The 18,389-nt window shown below is 38.5% G+C and overlaps 1 protein-coding gene across 2 annotated transcripts in view; it reads left to right on the top strand.

The window, feature by feature from the left end:
* The window catches only part of GTF3C3 (general transcription factor IIIC subunit 3), a 51,770-nt gene extending 39,827 nt beyond the window's left edge, over nt 1-11,943 (top strand). For both annotated transcript variants that reach the window (XM_002749586.5, XM_035305200.3), the window contains exons 17-18: nt 8,045-8,197; nt 10,304-11,943. In XM_002749586.5, coding sequence (XP_002749632.1) covers nt 8,045-8,197; nt 10,304-10,426 — 276 coding nt within the window. In that variant the 3' untranslated portion in view covers nt 10,427-11,943. The remainder of the gene's footprint in view (nt 1-8,044; nt 8,198-10,303) is intronic.
* Nucleotides 11,944-18,389: the final 6,446 nt, after the last annotated feature.

Genomic DNA, 18,389 nt, shown 5'->3' with positions numbered 1-18,389 from the left:
TTGGTACCAGTACCATGCTGTTTTTGTTACTGTAGCCTAGTAGTATAGTTTGAAGTCAGGTAGTGTGATGCCTCCATCTTTGTTCTTTTTGCTTAGGATTGTCTTGGCTATGAGGGCTTTTGGCTCCATATGAAATTTAAAGTAGTTTTTCCTAATTCTCTGAAGAAAGTAAATGGTAGCTTGATGGGGATAGCACTGAATCTGTAAATTACTTTGGGCATATGGCCATTTTCAAAATATTGATTCTTCCTATCCATGAGCATGGAATGTTTTTCCATTTGTTTGTGTCCTGTCTTATTTCCTTGAGCAGTAGTTTGTAGTTCTCCTTGAAGAGGTCCTTCACATCCCTTGTTAATTGCATTCCTAGGTAAGTTATTCTCTTTGTAGCAACTGTGAATGAGAGTTCACTCATGATTTGGCTCCCTTTAAGTCTGTTATTGGTGTATAGGAATGCTTGTGATGCTTGCACAATGATTTTGCATCCTGAGACTTTGTTGAAGTTGCTTATCATCTTAAGGAGATTGAGCTGAGACAATGAGGTTTTCTAAATATACAATCATGTTATCTGCAGACAGACAATTTTACTTCCTCTTTTCCTAATTGAATACCTTTTATTTCTTTCACTTGCCTGATTGCACTGGCCAGAATTTCCAATACTATGTTGAACAGAAGTGTTGAGAGAAGGCATCCTTTCTTGTCCTGGTTTTTAAAGGGAAGAGAATCCTGGTTTTTAAAGGGAATGCTTTCAGTTTTTGTCCATTCAGTATGATGATATTGGCTGTGGATTTGTCATAAAGAGCTTTTATTATTTTGAAATACATTCCATCAATACCTAGTTTATTGAGAGTTTCTATCCTGAAGGGCTGCTGAATTTTGTTGAAGGCCTTTTCTGCATCTATTGAGATAATCATGTATGTGATGAATTAACATTTATTGATTTGCATATGTTGAACCAGCCTTGCATCCCAGGGATGAAACCGACTTGATTGTGGTGGATAAGCTTTTTGATGTGTGGCTGGATTCAGTTTGCCAGAATTTTACTGAGGATTTTCACATCGATGTAGGGATATTGGCCTGAAATATTTTTTTTTTGTTGTGCCAGGTTTTGGTATCAGGATGATGCTGTTCTCAGAAAGTGAGTTAGGGAGGATTCCTTCTTTTTCTGTTGTCTGGAATCATTTCAGAAGGAATGGCACCAGCTTCTCTATACCTTTGGTAGGACTCAGCTGTGAATCTGTCTAGTCCTGGACTTTTTTTGGTTAGTAGGCTATTAATTACTGCCTCAGTTTCAGACCTCGTTATTGGTCTATTCAGAGATTCGACTCCTTTTTGCCTTGTTTAGTCTTGGGAGGGTGTATGTGTCCAGGAATTTATCAATTTCTTCTAGAATTTCTAGTTTATTTGCATAGAGGTATTCATAGTATTCTCTGATGGCAGTTTATATTTCTGTGGGATTGGTGGTGATATACCCTTTATCATTTTTTTTGAGACGGAGTTTTGCTCTTGTTACCCAGGCTGGAGTGCAATGTCGTGATCTCAGCTCACCGCAACCTCTGCCTCCTGGGTTCAGGCAATTCTCCTGCCTCAGCCTCCTGCGTAGCTGGGATTACAGGTACGCGCCACCATGCCCAGCTATTTTTTGTATTTTTAGTAGATACAGGGTTTCAGCATGTTGACCAGGATGGTCTCAATCTCTTGACCTTGTGATCCACCCGCCTCGGCCTCCCAAAGTGCTGGGATTACAGGCTTGAGCCACCGCGCCCGGCGCTTTATCATTTTTTATTACATCTATTTGATTCTTCTCTCTTTTCTTCTTTGTCTGGCTAGTAGTCTATTTTGTTGATCTTTTCAAAAACCCAGCTCCTGGATTCGTTGATTTTTTTTTGAAGGGTTTTTTGTGTCTATGTCCCCTTCAGTTCTGCTCTTAGTTATTTCTTGTCTTCTGCTAGCTTTTGAATTTATTTGCTCTTGCTTCTCTAGTTCTTTTATAATTGTGATGTTTAGGTGTTGATTTTAGATCTTTTCTGCTTTCTCTTGTGGGCTTTTAGTGCTATAAATTTCCCTTCACATACTGCTTTAAATGTGTCCCAGAGATTCTGGTATGTTGTGTCTTTGTTCTTATTGTTTTCAAAGAACATCTTTATTTGCCTTAATTTCATTATTTATATGCCTTAATTTCATTATTTACCCAGTAGTCATTCAGGAGCAGGTTGTTCAGTTTCCATGTATTTGTGCAGTTTTGAGTGAGTTTCTTAATTCTGAGTTCTAATTTGATTGCACTATGGTCTGAGAGACTTATTATTTTTGTTCTTTTGCATTTGCTGAGGAGTGTTTTACTTCCAATATGTGGTCAATTTTAGAATAAGTGTGATGTGGTGCTAAGAAAAATGTGTATTTTGCTGATATCTGTAGATGTCTATTAGGTCCACTTGGGCCAGAGCTGAGTTCAAGTCCTGGATATCCTTGTTAATTTTCTGTCTTGCTGATCTAATATTGACAGTGGGGTGTTAAGCCTCCCACTGTTATTGTGTGGGAGTCAATGTCTCTTTGTAGTCTCTAAGAACTTGCTTTATGAATCTGGGTGCTCCAGTATTGGGTATATATATACTTAGGATTCTTAGCTCTTCTTGTTGCATTGATGCCTTTACTGTTACATAGTGCCCTTCTTTGTCTCTTTTGATCTTTGTTGGTTTAAAGTCTGTTTTATCAGACACTAAGATTGCAACCCCTGCTTTTTTTTTTACTTTCCATTTGCTTGGCACATATTCCTCCATCCCTTTATTTTGAGCCTGTGTATGTCTTTGCATGTGAAATGGGTCTCCTGAATACAGCACGCCAGCGGGTCTTGATTCTTTATCCACTTGGCCAGTCTGTCTTTTAATTGGGGCATTTAGCCCATTTATATTTAAGGTTAATATTGTTATGTGTGAATTTGATCCTGTCATTATGAGGTTAGCTGGTTATTTTGCCCATTAGTTGATGCAGTTTCTTCATAGCATCAATGGTCTTTACAATTTGGTATGTTTTGCAGTGGCTCACACCGGTTGTTTCTTTCCATATTTAGTGCTTTTTTCAGGAGCTCTTATAATTCAGGCCTGGTGGTGACAAAATCTCTCAGCATTTGTTTGTCTGAAAAGGGTTTTATTTCTCCATCACTTATGAAGCTTAGTTTGGCTGGATATGAAATTCTGGGTTGAAAATTCTTTAATGTTAAATATTGGCCCCCACTCACTTCTGGCTTGTAGGGTTTCTGCCAGGAGGGTCCACTGTGAGTCTGATGGGTGTCCCTTTGTGAATAACCTGACCTTTTTTTGTCTTGCTGCCCTTAACATTTTTTCCTTCATTTCAACATTAGTGAATCTGACAATTATGTGTCTTGGGGTTGCTCTTCTTGAGGAGTATCTTTGTGGTGTTCTCTGTATTTCCTGAATTTAAATATTGGCCTGCTTTGCTACATTGGGGAAGTTTTCCTGGATAATATCCTCAAGAATGTTTTCCAACTTGGTTCCATTCTCCCAGTCACTTTCAGGTACACCAATCAAACGTAGATTTGGTCCTTTCACATAGTCCCATATTTCTTGGAGGATGTGTTCGTTTCTTTTCACTTTTTTCTCTAATCTTGTGTTCTCACTTTATTTTATTGAGTTGACCTTCAATCTCTGATATCCTTTCTTCCGCTTGATCAGTTTGGCTATTGATACTTGTGTATGCTTCACAAAATTCTCATGCTGTATTTTTCAGCTCCATCAGGTCATTTATGTTCTTCTCTAAACTGGTTATTCTAGTTAGCAATTTGTTTAACCTTTTTTCAACGTTCTTAGTTTACTTGCATTGGGTTAGAACATGCTCCTTTAGCTCAGAGGAGTTTGTTACTACCCACCTTCTGAAGCCTACTTCTGTCAATTGTCAAACTCATTCTCCATTCAGTTTTGTTCCCTTGCTGACAAGGAGTTGTAATCCTTTGGAGGAGAAGAGGTGTTCTGGTTTTTGGAATTTTCAGCCTTTTTGCGTTTCTCCCCATCTTCATGGATTTATCTACCTTTGATCTTTGAAGTTGGTGACCTTTGGATGAGGTCTCTGAGTGGACATCATTTTTGTTGATGTTGCTACTATTCCTTTCTGTTTGTTAGTTTTCCTTCTAACAGGCCCCTCTGTTGCAGGTCGGCTGGAGTTTTCTGGAGGTTCACTGCAGATCCTGTTTGCCTGGCTAACACTGGTGGAGGCTGCAGAACAGCATGTTGCTGCCTGTTCCTTCCTCTGGAAGTTTCGTTCTAGAGGGGCACCCACCAGATGCTAGCCAGAGCTCTCCTATTTGAGGTGTCTCCTAGTTAGGATACACGGGGGTCAGGAACCCACTTGAGGAGGCAGTCAGTCCCTTAGCAGAGCTCAAACGCTATGCCGTGAGATCTGCTGCTCTCTGCAGAGCTATCAGGCAGGGATGTTTAAGTCTGCTGAAGCTGTGCCCGCAACTGCCCCTTCCCCTAGGTGCTCTGTCCCAGGGAGATGGGGTCTTTATCTATACGTCCCTGACTGGGGCTGCTGCCTTTTTTTCAGAGATGCTGTGCCCACAGAGGAGAGGCAATCTGGCTCAAGTGGCCTTGCTGAGCTATGTTGGGCTCCACCCAGTTTGAACTTCCCTGCAGCTTTGTTTACACTGTAAGGGGAAAACTGCCTACTCCAGCCTTAGCAATGGCAGACGCCCCTCCCCTCATGAAGCTCGAGCATCCCAGGTGGAGCTCAGAATGCTTTGCTGGCAGTGAGAATTTCAAGCCAGTGGATCTTAGTTTGCAGGGCTCTGTGGGGTGGGACCTGCCAAACCAGACCACTTTAGTTTGCAGGGCTCTGTGGGGTGGGACCTGGCTTCAGCCCCCTTTCCAGGAGAGTGTTCTGTCTTGTTGGCATTCTAGGTGCCACTGGGGTATGAAAAAAAAATTCTGTAGCTAGCTCAGTGTCTGCCCAAATGGCTTCCCAGTTTTGTGCTAAACCGAGGGCCCTAGTGTAGGCACTGGAGGGAATCTCCTAGTCTGTGGGTTGCAACAACCATGGGAAAAGCACAGTATCTGGGCTGGAGTGCACGGTACAGTCCCTAATGGCTTCCTTGGTTAAAAGAGGAAGTTCCCTGACCCCTTGCACTTCTCAGGTGAGGCAATACCCCACCCTGCTTCAGCTTGCCCTCTGTGGGTTGCACCCACTGCCCAACCATTCCCAATGAGATGAACCAGGTACCACAGTTGGAAATGCAGAAATCACCCACCTTCTGCGTCAATCTCTCTGGGAGTTGTAGACTGGGGCTGTTTCTATTTGGCCATCTTGCTGGAAGTCCCCTTGTTTACTTTTTTAATAGCTTGTCTCCTTTAATGAAAGTATAAAGTCCAAGAGGTCAGATATCTTGTCTGTCTTGTTCACTACTCTGCCTTCAGCACTTTTGTTTCTGTGATTTCATTTTTATATGTTTGATGTTTCTAAAATATGCTATAGTGTAGACATGTCTTTTATTAAATTGTAGGAGAGAAAGGAAAGAAAGAGTTGACTTGAATGGAGTAGCAGGGTAGTAAGGGGCTTTTTGTTTCTTTTAAAGTAAAATGATTGAAATAAAGCCTACATTAAAATGGTAATAATATTAATAGTTGAAACTAGGTATGGGGTTCACTGAGATGGTCCCTATACTGTTGTATATTTGAAAATTTAAAAATCCTGAAAAACAAAAATTTGTAAATTTTTCCTTTTTTTATATTCTACCTTTTCCTCAAAGCTTCTTTTTCTTCCTTAAGGGATACTGTTTGCTATATTAAGTAATGTAGGATTGCATATAAATTAAACGTATTGAATGCTCATTGTGTGCTAGGAACTGCGGACACAGCAGTGAGTGAGTACACAGGCAGAATTTCTTGCCCTCATAAAATCCTGGTAAAAACTGATGAGAACATTTTATAGATTAACTCATTAAATATGTAAAATATGCAGTTTTTTTGGCCTGGTAGGACAAACATTCATGTAATATGGAAGTGAAATTTCAAATTACTTTTATAGTTAAATAGCAGCCTTCAAATAGTTGGAGGTAGAGATGAAACAAGAGGTAATGAGTATATGGAAGTTCATTGGACTGATCTCTTGTGTATGTTAAACATTTTCCATAAAGTTTCTGAGAAGCAGATTTTATTGTAAATAACATCATTCCTGAAATTGTTTTAATTTCTCTTATTTTTCTTTTTTCCTGTTATGGGACTATAGTTAGTTTTGTATTATACTACCTAAAAAAATTTTTTTTTATGGTTTATTATCTTTCTTACCTTTATGTTGTATTAAAAGTAAAATCATTCATTTCCTTATGTCTACCTTTATTTAATATTAGATAGACAGTGATACATTGGCCCCTTTAGTGATAATTTAAATGTAACATAATTTTTGGCCCATTGTGGTGGTTTTTGCCTGTAATCCCAACACTTCCGGTGGCCAAGGCGGGCGGATCACTTGAGGTCAGGAGTATGAGACCAGCCTGGCCAAAATGGTGAAACCCCAACTCCACTAAAAACACAAAAAATGAGCCAGGCATGGTGGAATGGGCCTGTAATCCAAGCCTGGGAGGCTGAGGCAGGAGAATTGCTTGAACCTAGGAGGTGGAGGTTGCAGTGAGCCAAGATCACGCCATCCTGGGCAACGAGACTCCATCTCAAAAAAAAAAAAAAAAAAAGATGTGCTTTTGTCATTATTTTTGCAGCTTTTTAACTTGGTAATTCATAGTACCTATAAAATAAAGTGGCTGCCCACACCATCTAGTTTTTAAAATCACTAAATATTATTTCAGCTGTCAAGGAGATTATCTTCTTAAATTTGTTAAAAATTTCTTAAAGCAAGTAATTCCATTATTGTGTTAGAAGACCTACAAGTTCATTTGCATTAGAACTACAAGTTCATATTGTATTAGAAGACCTATAAGTTCATTGCATTACAACAATTCATCTGAGATTACTATTCCTTTTTCCTCATATTTTATCTTTACATTTTTCATTTTAAAATATGAAGACTTGATATTTCTCTGTGACTAATAGTTGAATAATCTGTTGGTACTGTGTTTCAGTGGCATAGAGGTCATAGTCAGACAAATAGGTTCTTTTAAATGCAGAAAGTATGATTTGTATATTGAATATGAGTACTGCTACCCCTAAAATGCATTCATTCAAAATAATTCATTAATTTTTATTGTTTATTTATAAAGGAAAATTTGTGACCACTTATTATATAGCAGATCATCTAGAAAATAATCACATTTTATATTATATATCATAAATAGTTGATTTATTCTTAATTATCTGGTAATATATTTGATTACTTAATTAGGACTCTTGGACCTTTGCAATTTGTAATTTCAGTGGATGATAAAAGCTGAAGCTCTATTAAAAGGGAAAGTGAATAGGGAAAAGGTGAAAAAAACAAGTTGCTTTTTCGACTGTGTGACCCACAGGGAGCCAGCATCATCGTAGCTGTGCTCTGAAATAGATTCTCCATAAAGTCTTTGAGTCAGAAGCTTTCAGGAGGAAAAAAATCCAGTTTTTTGGGTTAAGAGGTAATCTAAAAGGTAAAATTTATCCTAAAAGGTTAAGTATACTCAAGTAAATTTGCTCCTGAGAGGAAACCTTTGTAAATTACCATTATTTTGTATCTCGCTCAAGCTTTTAGGCATGAATTTTGCATCAGAAAGTTTATTTGCCTACAATGGCACAAGCCAACTTGAAATTATTTTTTAAAAGTATTGTGTACTTGTAGATTATGAATTTCTGGTAGCTAGTTATATCATTTGGCTGTTTTCTATGAATATTTATTTATCCCTAGCTAAAAAAAATTCTTACATCTTGAGAAGAGCTACAATGTTGACACCTAACTACACTGTAAACTGTGTAGTATTATACTACACAGTAATAGGATACTAAGCAGATATGTTTTTTTAAAAATGTTTGTATTTTCAGCACCTGGTTATACAGTGGTCTAGTACATAGTTGTCAAATCAGTGAAATATTGTATTGTTTATCTTTTTCTTTTTGTTTAGGGCTTTTCCTTTCTTAATCGATACCTCAGTTTACGTGGGCCCTGCCAGGAATCATTCTACAATTTGGGCCGTGGTCTTCATCAGTTGGGGCTGATTCATCTTGCAATCCACTATTATCAGAAGGCCCTGGAGCTCCCTCCACTTGTGGTAGAGGTATTGTACATTTTTAAAACAGAGACACTTAATTTCATCTGTCTGAAGATAAGTGCAGTTAGCTAAGTCCAGACAGTAAATTATAGCTTGTTATTAAAATGTATTTTCTACTATTCAGTACATTTACATAATTCTTTTCAGTAACAGGTAGACCTTTGATATCTGAGCCTTATGACTTGACCAGAAATATGTTAATTTTTAAATGTATTTTAACACGGCACTGTATTAGAAAAAAACTTTTAAAACTCTTAATCCCTGTATTCCCTCACATTTGTTTTCTATTACTGTTACTCAGTTTAAACAAATGAATATATATTTTTATAGTGATGCTGTTTTATATAAATGTATAAAATATATACTATTTATAGATGTATTTTATACATATATGTCGGGAACCAGCCCCAACATATATGTATGAAATACATATATACATAGTATATATTTACCCAGTCGTGGGTGTCCTCAGTCCCAAAGGTGACAAAGGATTGAGAAAAGGAAATAAAGACAGAGACACAAGAGTAGAATGTACAGCATGGGTCCAGGGGACCAACACAACCTGGGAAACGCACTGGCCCTGAGCTCTGGGCTTCAAACACTTTTATTATGTGTATAATCTCATTGATCTCAAGGGCATGGAAGGGGAGGGTGAAGGGGTAGGTAAGATAGCTGGGTGGGGAGAGCATTTGAGATCCTTCTAAGACACACTAAACTAGTACTCTGAGTTTATCACAGATTGCTATCAGGGTGTGGCTACATCAGAAGTATAGTGGATGAGGGGTCTGACCACACTCAGTGCATCAAGGGGCTTTTATCTCCTGAGCATTGAGAACATAGAGCGATTAAAATCACTCCATATTCCAAGAACCTAGGCAGAGCCTGAAGTGTTCCGTGATCTCTGCCCCCTCTAAGGCTTTTTCCTCCTTGCCAGTTCCCATCTGCAAAGACCCTCCCAGATCTTGTGAGCAGAGGTCGCCTCTCTTTTCAGAGTTCTATGCATAAGCCCTCTTTATGAGGCCCTCATGCAGTCTCCATGTTGAAGGCATTCGTGGGACCAGAGCAGTATTGCCTGCTCTGCAATCACCCCGAGGTGTTCCCTGGTGTTACTGAGCTCTCGGATGGTCTTTACCTTAGGCCTCCTGTTGCCGCTTGATTTCTAATTAACTGCACCAATAATATAGTTTAGTTCAGTGTATAAACTTCAGTGTACTCAGAGCCAAGCAAGCTATAATTATTTAGATCAAATTAACATAGGTCTCCCCCTGGCCATCTTGACCCACACATATATATATGTATTTCATACACATATTTATACATATATAAATAATGTGTATGTACAAAATGTATATATGCATATTCATATATATTTAATTTTTGTCTGTATAAAAACACTATTTTTTACTCACACCACTTACTCATCTTTGCATTTAATACTATAGCCCTGTCAATATTACTTGAAGCAGTTTTTCAAATACATCTAACAGGTATTAAAAGTTGTTTATATTTATATAGTGTTATTTCATAACTATTGTTACAGTTTATACTTGAGCTTTATAGGTATCATTTTAATTGTTGCAGATTTTCTTTCAATTGACCCAAAGTTTTTATATTGAGAAAGATTAGAAACACAGTTCTAATCTATTCCATTGAATTCATTGGTTTGTTATTTATGTGGGAAAAACTATAATACCCCTGAGGTAATCTTTATAGTAAATTTGGTGTGTCCCTCCTAAATCTATGCTTTATATACCTTTCTGTATATAGCATAGGTATTGTTTTCCCATCTGGTCATTTGCTATCATAAAAAGGGCCTTTCCTAACCAAGATTATATTACCCCATTTTTTTTCTTTTGTGGTTTCATTGTTTTTTTCTCTTAAATCCTAAATTCATCTGGAGTTTATTCTGCTGTAGCTTGTGGGTGAGACTTTAAATTACTGGTTAGACAGTTAAAATATTTGATGATATACATCCAAGGAATATGCATGGTTTTAGTATATGAGCTTTCATAGCTTTTGAAAACTTACTCTTATAAAACTATTAATTTGCCATAAAATTGTCCTGGTCAACAGTTGGAAATATTAAACATAAATGTATCTTTTTCTCCCTAGGGTATAGAAGTTGACCAGTTAGACTTGCGAAGAGATATTGCCTACAACTTGTCTCTCATTTACCAGAGCAGTGGTAATACTGGAATGGCTCAGAGGCTTTTGTATACCTATTGTACTATATAAAGCACATGAGAACGGAGCACTGGCAGCTGCTATGTGAGGACCAGGATCTTCTGCCAACTCCAAAATGGAAACAATTTCAGAATTACCTAACAAACAATGTGTTTATTTTTAATAGGTGATAATGATCTTGTGATATCTATGCAAAATTATCATCCCACAAAAATTTGTATATTGTTCTCTCATTTTCCTTTTAAATTCTATAGTGAAATTGTTCCCAGTGCTGAAATGGATGTATACGCCTTTGAGTCAGCTTGGAGTTGAATACACTGTTTTGCACTCACACCATTTATTCATCTTTGTATTTAATACTATAGCTCTGTCAATATCACGAGGCAGTCTTTCAAATACATGTAAATAGGGGTTGTTTATTAAAGACAAATTAGGACTCTTTATGATGTCATGACCATGATAACTAAGTACCTAAGAAAATTATTTAAAATAGTTACGTGGTAGGTAGACAAATAATTTAGTTTTTTTACTTTAGTTACGTGGTAGGTAGAAAGACAAATAATTTAGTTTTTTTACTTTTCACCTGCATGTATCTTAGCTACCTAAACTATGAAACCTGGGAGGCTGGGCTTAATTCAAAACATATTGCTCCAAGGCAAGTAACAATATGCTTTATCTAATTTGTGGCTTTCTGATGAAAAAACAGAGAGGAGCATGTTCATTAACAGCACATGGTTTCCATTTCAAGATCACAAGGAATATAAGAGAGACTGGGCACATAGTACATATGGAATAAAGGACATAATGCTGATAAAGTAAAAAAAAGACATTAAAACCTTTTACTCATCTCAACTATTATGTTTTTGAATTTAAGTTAACAATACTTTTTAGATACACTGTTAGCTTAATAACAGCTTTTTAGGGAAAAATAAATGCGGTAATTAATATGCATATGGGTTGTAAGACCCAGCCCAATTGTGGTAGGGAAACAAGTAGAGGCTTAGGATCAAAGAAATAGGGGCTGGGCGCGGTGGCTCACCCCTGTAATCCCAGCACTTTGGGAGGCTGAGGCAGGTGGATCACGAGGTCAAGATATCGAGACCATCCTGGTCAACATGGTGAAACCCCGTCTCTACTAAAAATACAAAAAATTAGCTGGGCATGGTGGCGCGTGCCTGTAATCCCAGCTACCCAGGAGGCTGAGGCAGGAGAATTGCCTGAACCCAGGAGGCGGAGGTTGCGGTGAGCCGAGGTCGCGCCATTGCACTCCAGCCTGGGTAACAAGAACAAAACTCCGTCTCAAAAAAAAAAAAAAAAAAGGATCAAAGAAATAAAATGGGGACTTACCCTGTTTCTACTGTACAAAAAACTTTCCAGTTGAGAAGCAGAATCTGTATGTAATAGTAAATATATTGTGTACTCTGTGTATATAATTTAAATACATTTTATTTTTATAATTAAGGTTGTTTCACATGCTTTTTTGTTTTTTTTTTTTTTACTTCATGCCATTTACAGGTCATGATAGAGCTAGCTGTGATACAATAATAAAATAGACTTGTGTGTTGGGATTCTGTGGAACTGAGCATTCTGTGCTCTATTTCTCTCTTAAATTAGCTCACTGGACTGTGACTTCAGTGTCTGGTAAATAGCCTTGGAGGAAATAATAACTCTAAGAAAAAAAAGTGATATTGCATATGTTTGTTTAGCTTTTGAAATCATAGCTACCATCTGAGTTTTTAACTCTGCTACTGTATGCTAAGTACAGTGCTAAACACTTTGGATACGTTACCTCTGATTCAGGGAACTGCAAGGTAGGTGTTATTATTGATATTGTCATCAGCACCTTATATCTAAGGTTAAATAGCATGTTCACGATCACTAGCAAGCTACTCTTGATCAGAGATTTTCCTTCAGAAGAAAATTAGTTGCTTTAGTTCAGATTAACAACAAATGTTGAACATAAGTTCGAGAAAGAAAAATGAAACTGGCAGTGTTTCTGTCTTCTAGGCCTTCAGCCCATCAAAGACCCTGTAGAAAATATCTTTTGGAGTGTCTCTTTAAAAGCTCATATTCGGCTGGGTGCGGTGGCTCAAGCCTGTAATCCCAGCACTTTGGGAGGCGGAGGCGGGTGGATCACAAGGTCAAGAGATCGAGACCATCCTGGTCAACATGATGAAACCCCGTCTCTACTAAAAATACACAAAATTAGCTGGGCATGGTGGCACGTGCCTGTAATCCCAGCTACTCAGGAGGCTGAGGCAGGAGAATTGCCTGAACCCAGGAGGCGGAGGTTGCGGTGAGCCGAGATCGCGCCATTGCACTCCAGCCTGGGTAACAAGCGTGAAACTCCGTCTCAAAAAAAAAAAACAAAAAAAGGCTCATATTCATTCTCTTACCTGCCATCCTCACCTTAGCAGTGAGATCCTGATAACTGTTGTATGCACTGAGATTCTGTTGCTCCTGTATGATTACAGTTGATCGAGGAGGGAGTCTGCTCCTGAACCAACTGAGTTTCCTCTCTTTTTCCCTGGGAATTTCAGAATTGAAATAGAGCCTTCATCTGGGGCCAGAACTTCAGAACAATGGGGCCAACTAGCAGTTAACTCATTCTGTTAAAAAAATAAGTGAGGTGTATGCATTACAAGAAGTAAAGATGAGCAAAGGAGAGTTCTCTCTGAAGCTCCAGAGATTTCCAGTTTTCCCTTCTATCCTAAGGCCAGCTGCCTTCTTACCCTTGGATTCATTCTAGGTGATATCCTTGATTCTGTCATAGCTTCCGCTTTAATATTTACACCAGCTTGGGTTTTTCTGTTAGATGCATACACAAAATATTCAAACTGATTCATTACCATTCCATTGTCCTTTTAGTTTAGCATTACTGCTTTCTATTTTCATAGGAAGAAAGAACATAAACAGGAATTGAATATGAAAATTTTTGCTGAATTATAAGCAGTGTCACAAAGTCTATCCACAATAAAAAGGCTTTTCAAAATTGTTCAGAGCAAGAACAGGAGGAATGTTTAGTAAAGCTAACAATATTATAATACTACAGTTAAGATTGAAAGAACGTCCACTTGAACATAATACTGAACAGGGTAGAAAGGAGTTAATGCCCAAGACAGTGGGTGAGGATATGGGTAAGGCGGGACTAGAACTGCATCTTCAGGTCCATAGTCCCCAAACTCATGGCTATGCTTGGAAATTGCAAGATAGTGGGTGAGGATATGAGTAAAGGAGGGACTAGAAATGAATTTCACCTCCAGGCCCATAGTCCCCATAGTCATTGCTATGCTATGAAATTGCAAATTATAATTGTTGAGGCATTCTCAGAAGAAAATAATCAAATGAACGGCTTTTTTTAAGTGGGCAAAAGGTGGATTCTGGAAACCACTTGGGCATGTTATTCCTGGCATGATTCCAGCCACCTGTGTGCCCTTAGGAGAAATGACATTCCATAGGGTACTTACTCTTTTTTCCAAGCAAAAAGGCCAGCTGCCTTCTCACCCTTGGATTCATTCTACAAGCTATCCTTGACTGTATAATAACATCTACTTCAATCATTTACGAGATGTACTCTTTTTGCTTGGTAGACTGGTGGCTCTAAGGACTACCTTATTTTTTATGTATCTGGGTTTCAGCATTCTGTGAGGAAGCCTGCTGCGATACGCTTGCAGATTGAATGGGAAAGTGTGGCTGGTTTTTCAACTGGTGGAATGACCAAACTCAAAGAATACATGTTGACAGATTGATGTCAACAGGAGGGAAACTGCAAATGACATGCCACTGTGTTCATTAACATTAATGACTTAGGTGAAAATATAAGGAGTGGTCATACTTGCATGTAAGGAAACTAGAACTTACAATACATACCCATACCAATACTAATGAATTAATGAAAAATCTCAAAAATGTTATCAAACTGAGCTGGAGTCTGCTTGCCTGGCATAGTAAGGCCAAACATCTCTACCAAGGTTTTTGGCAGGAGAAAGGAGGGCATTTATTTGTAGGCACCTTGAAGCAAGGAGAATTGGGAGTTTATACTTAGGACCTGACCTCTCCAATGGCTTGTAAGGAAGGGTTTTTAAAGGCAGAGGTACATTTTAGGAAGGCAGGAGTTACAGGCAAAATTGTAAATTAATACATGGTGCTTCCATAATACATTGGTTTGGCCTAAAAGGGCAGGATATCTTGAAGCAGGGCCGTAGAGGTAACAGGTAGATTAAAGACTTTTTTGGTTTGTAATTGGTTAAGGAAGAGAAGTTTAAAATTTTGGGGTCATCGGAAAACAATGTTAGCCCTGGCACATGGATGTGACTTTTTTAGGCCCTCAGGAAGAAATTCACAACAAGGAATGGCAGTATTTAATCTTCAGTTTCACCTTATTAGAGGTCTTTGTCAGTGGATCCATTTGGTGGCAGGTCTGGGCTTTTGAAAAACAACTTAGGGACATGTTATAAGATGTTCTTTTTAGTTTTTATAGAGACCAGACATACAGTGACCAATTTTTTTGGCTATTAAGTTATCATCTTTTTGTTTAAGTTATTTTTTAGGGCTTGTTAGGTGTCTTGAATTTTTTTTTTAAGGAACTCAAGATTTTTAAAATTCTGTTTGGTGTGGGGACAGGATGCAGGCCCCTAAGAGGGGTTCCTGGCTCCATCTCAAAGTAACACAGTTACTTTTATTTGCAAAATCTAAAAACCAACAAAACACACAAATGAAAACAGTATAAACTAAAGGTCAAAAAGGATAAGAGGAGATATGACAGGGAGATGACAAAATAATTTTTAGAAACTAGGAAGCAAATGGGCAATTGGTAACTGAATAAACTACAGAAAAATAAAAGCAAAGTGCCCACAGGAGGAGCGGGGGAGAGGGACAGAAGCGAGCTGATTCAGGACCTTAAAGCTCGTATATTAGGTGGCTCCAAAGGCAGGGGAAGTGTGGTCAAAAATGAGAGCAGTGGAAAGCCTGTTAAGTGCAGTGAGACCCTCCTACTTATTCTTTTCACCTGGAGCAGGAAACTACATCCCCACTCACCCATGGAACACTGGTCTATTTTCTGGAGTTGTTGAATCAGGACCTCTGGATTCGGGAATACCAGGCAGAGATGAAGGCCACAGTGTTATACTGAAAGCAGAGGATTAAGTTGAAGTCTACACACTGAGCAGCAAGATGCCCAGCTTCCTTCTTAGCTCCTACAAAACGGATCAATTTAACATTCTCTAAGCAGGAAGTTAAAGGCTTCCTTTCTGAGAAATCCTATCCAAGAAAAAAATACTTACACATACCGGCAGTTTGAGGGTTCTCAAAGAAACAGCAGCCCATCCCGGCCAGAGAAGCCTGCCTGTGAACAAACCCCTCCCACTGCTGTCAGCTTGCTGGCACCTTGCTAGCAACATGAGCGGACAGCTCACAATCATCTGCTGAGGAACGCTTCAGGAGTGGGAGAGAGACATATAAACAATGGAGGGAAGGAAGGAACACAAAGGAAACAGAATTCATGCAGGAAGTAGGAAAAACAAAATGCAATTCACATCCCCAGATAAGAAAATATCATACACATGAAACAAGAAGATGCTATTAAAAGGAAGGAATTCAAAGAATTAAGCATTATGAGATTTAAAATGTAACTGCAAAAGTTAATTCAATGAAAAGATGAAAATAGAATTTAAAGAGACAAAATAGAAAATTGAGATGAGAACATTTCAGATAAGAAAATTAAAGATTATAAAAGTCTAAATGAGTTCTTTATGGCAGTTACCATATCTTATAAATTCATGTATATTTCAGCGTGTGCGACTGCTTGATTATATAATTCTAGTCGGGCATGGTAGCTCATGTCTATAATCCCAGCACTTTGGGAGGCTGAGGTGGGCAGATCACCTGAGGTTGGGAGTTTGAGATCAGCCTGACCAACATGGAGAAACTCCATCTTTAGTAAAAATACAAAAAATTAGCTGGGCATGGTGGCACATACCTGTAATCCCAGCTACTCAGGAGGCTGAGGCAGGAGAATTGCTTGAACCTGGGAGGCGGAGGTTGCGGTGAGCCAAGATTGTGCCATTGCATTCCAGCCTGGGCAATAAGAGCAAAACTTTGGCTCAAAAAAAATTAAAAACAAAAATAAATAGATAAATCCAATTGGAGGAACATATCCTGCAATGATTTTTTATATGCAGTAGATGGCAGTACATTTCTAGAAATTTAAGATTGCACTTTGAAAATTTAATTGTCTTAATGTATTATGTCTAACTTTTAACATTTCAATAGAAAAAAACAGTCTCGCCCTCCACATTTGAGCAATCAGATCTCAAAAGCTCTGTCTGCATGACTCCCATGAAGGGCAGCTGGACCTAATATGTGTTTCTTGCTGCCCACTTTTCAGCTTTAACCTAAACAAGTCTAGCAGGTATCAAGGTGACCATATCAAGCATGAAAAGTCTAATCACAACCCTGAAGATCATACCCCAAATGTATCCTGTTTGCAGTTCAGGGTAAATACACTAATGTGAACACTGAGAGTTAGTAGGACCACTTGGCATTTTAGTAGAGCCAGGTGTTTATATTCAGGGAGTTCAGGCAAGTTTAGAGGAGAAAGAGAATGCCAATAACCAGACACTTCTGGCCCAGTGACCTAAACCTACATAAAAGAGGACAAGCAGAAGTCAATTCTGTTACAACTAGTTCCAAGGATGCCAAGCTTCTTTTTTTTTTTTTTAAGAGATGGAGTCTTGCTCTGTCACCCAGGCTGGAATGCAGTGGTGCAATCACAGCTCACTGCAGCCTCATCCTCCCCGGCTTAGGTAATCCTCCCACCTCAGCCTCCCAAGTAGCTAGTACTAAAGGCATGCACCACCATGCCAAAAAACTAAGTGCTCCAACTTTGTACTGGGAGCAAGTGTGGTCACCTGTCAGGCCTTGGGGAAGCCAGTAAATCCCAGAACAGCCTTTACCATTCATCTTGGCATACCTTACATATAGTGCTGTTTATTCCGTGTGCCATGAAACGAAAAAGGTTGAAAGCATTACCTTTGAGTCGAAGACTAAAGCCAGCTTTAGAATGAGTGAAAAACAAATCACATTATCTCTAGGAAATTTTTAAAGGCCAAAAATGTCTTGATAATTTCAGCTGCTAAATAACAAGATAGGTTTCTTCCTCTCCTTAGTATCTTTTCTCCTCCTATCCCCATTCTTTTCCTAGAGGGTCTCTTTGGTAAGCCTGAGAGAAAAGAGATGTTAAGGCATTAACACACTGAAGTTCTGCTGTAAGAGTCAGTCAATATTAACAATATCAAGGTCTGTTTGTCTTGCAGAAGATTCACATGGAAAGGTCTAAAGTTTTCCTCCTAGAATGCAGAGGACCTGTAGGAAACAAAGTTAGCCTCTCCAGAGAAGAAAGAAAAAAACTGCATGCTTTGCTGTGTACATAGCCATAATTCCTGGATAATAGGGTACATGCATTTAAATACAGTATGTACTGCCAGGATGCCCTCCCAAATGGCTGTACCAATTGTGTGGGGATACCTGTTTCCCCATGCTTGCTTCAAACTTCACATTTTTGTCCTGACCGATAAGTGAAAATGGTTGTTTCAACTGCATACTGGTTAAGCTGAAATCTATCTTTTCATATATTTATAAACCTTTTGGATTTTCTTATCTGGATTGCTTTTGAGATTCTCTGCCAATTTTTTATAAAACTTGGGTCATATTTCTTATTGAATCATAAGCATTCTTATTCTAGTATTTCAGCCTTTGTCACTTTTCACTTTATTTGTGGTATATTTTAAGACTCAAGTTTTAGATTTTAGTATCAAGTTTATCAGTTTTTCCCCCTTTATGGTCAACATGAAACTTCACAATAAAGTTGGATTGTGTTTAGAAAAGTAAGGAAGATCCTGGAAAATCGAGTGGAGTTCTTAGGAGGATCCCAGAAGAAAGCAGATCAGTCCCATCTACATCTGACCAACGAAATAGAGAAGAAACAGGTCCACTGAAACAGCTGAAGTGGAATGCT

This window comes from Callithrix jacchus, chromosome 6 (assembly GCF_049354715.1).
Source record: "Callithrix jacchus isolate 240 chromosome 6, calJac240_pri, whole genome shotgun sequence".
NCBI lineage: Eukaryota > Metazoa > Chordata > Mammalia > Primates > Cebidae > Callithrix > Callithrix jacchus.
Note: the sequence above shows the minus strand (reverse complement) of the source record. Positions and strands in the feature narration are given on the sequence as shown.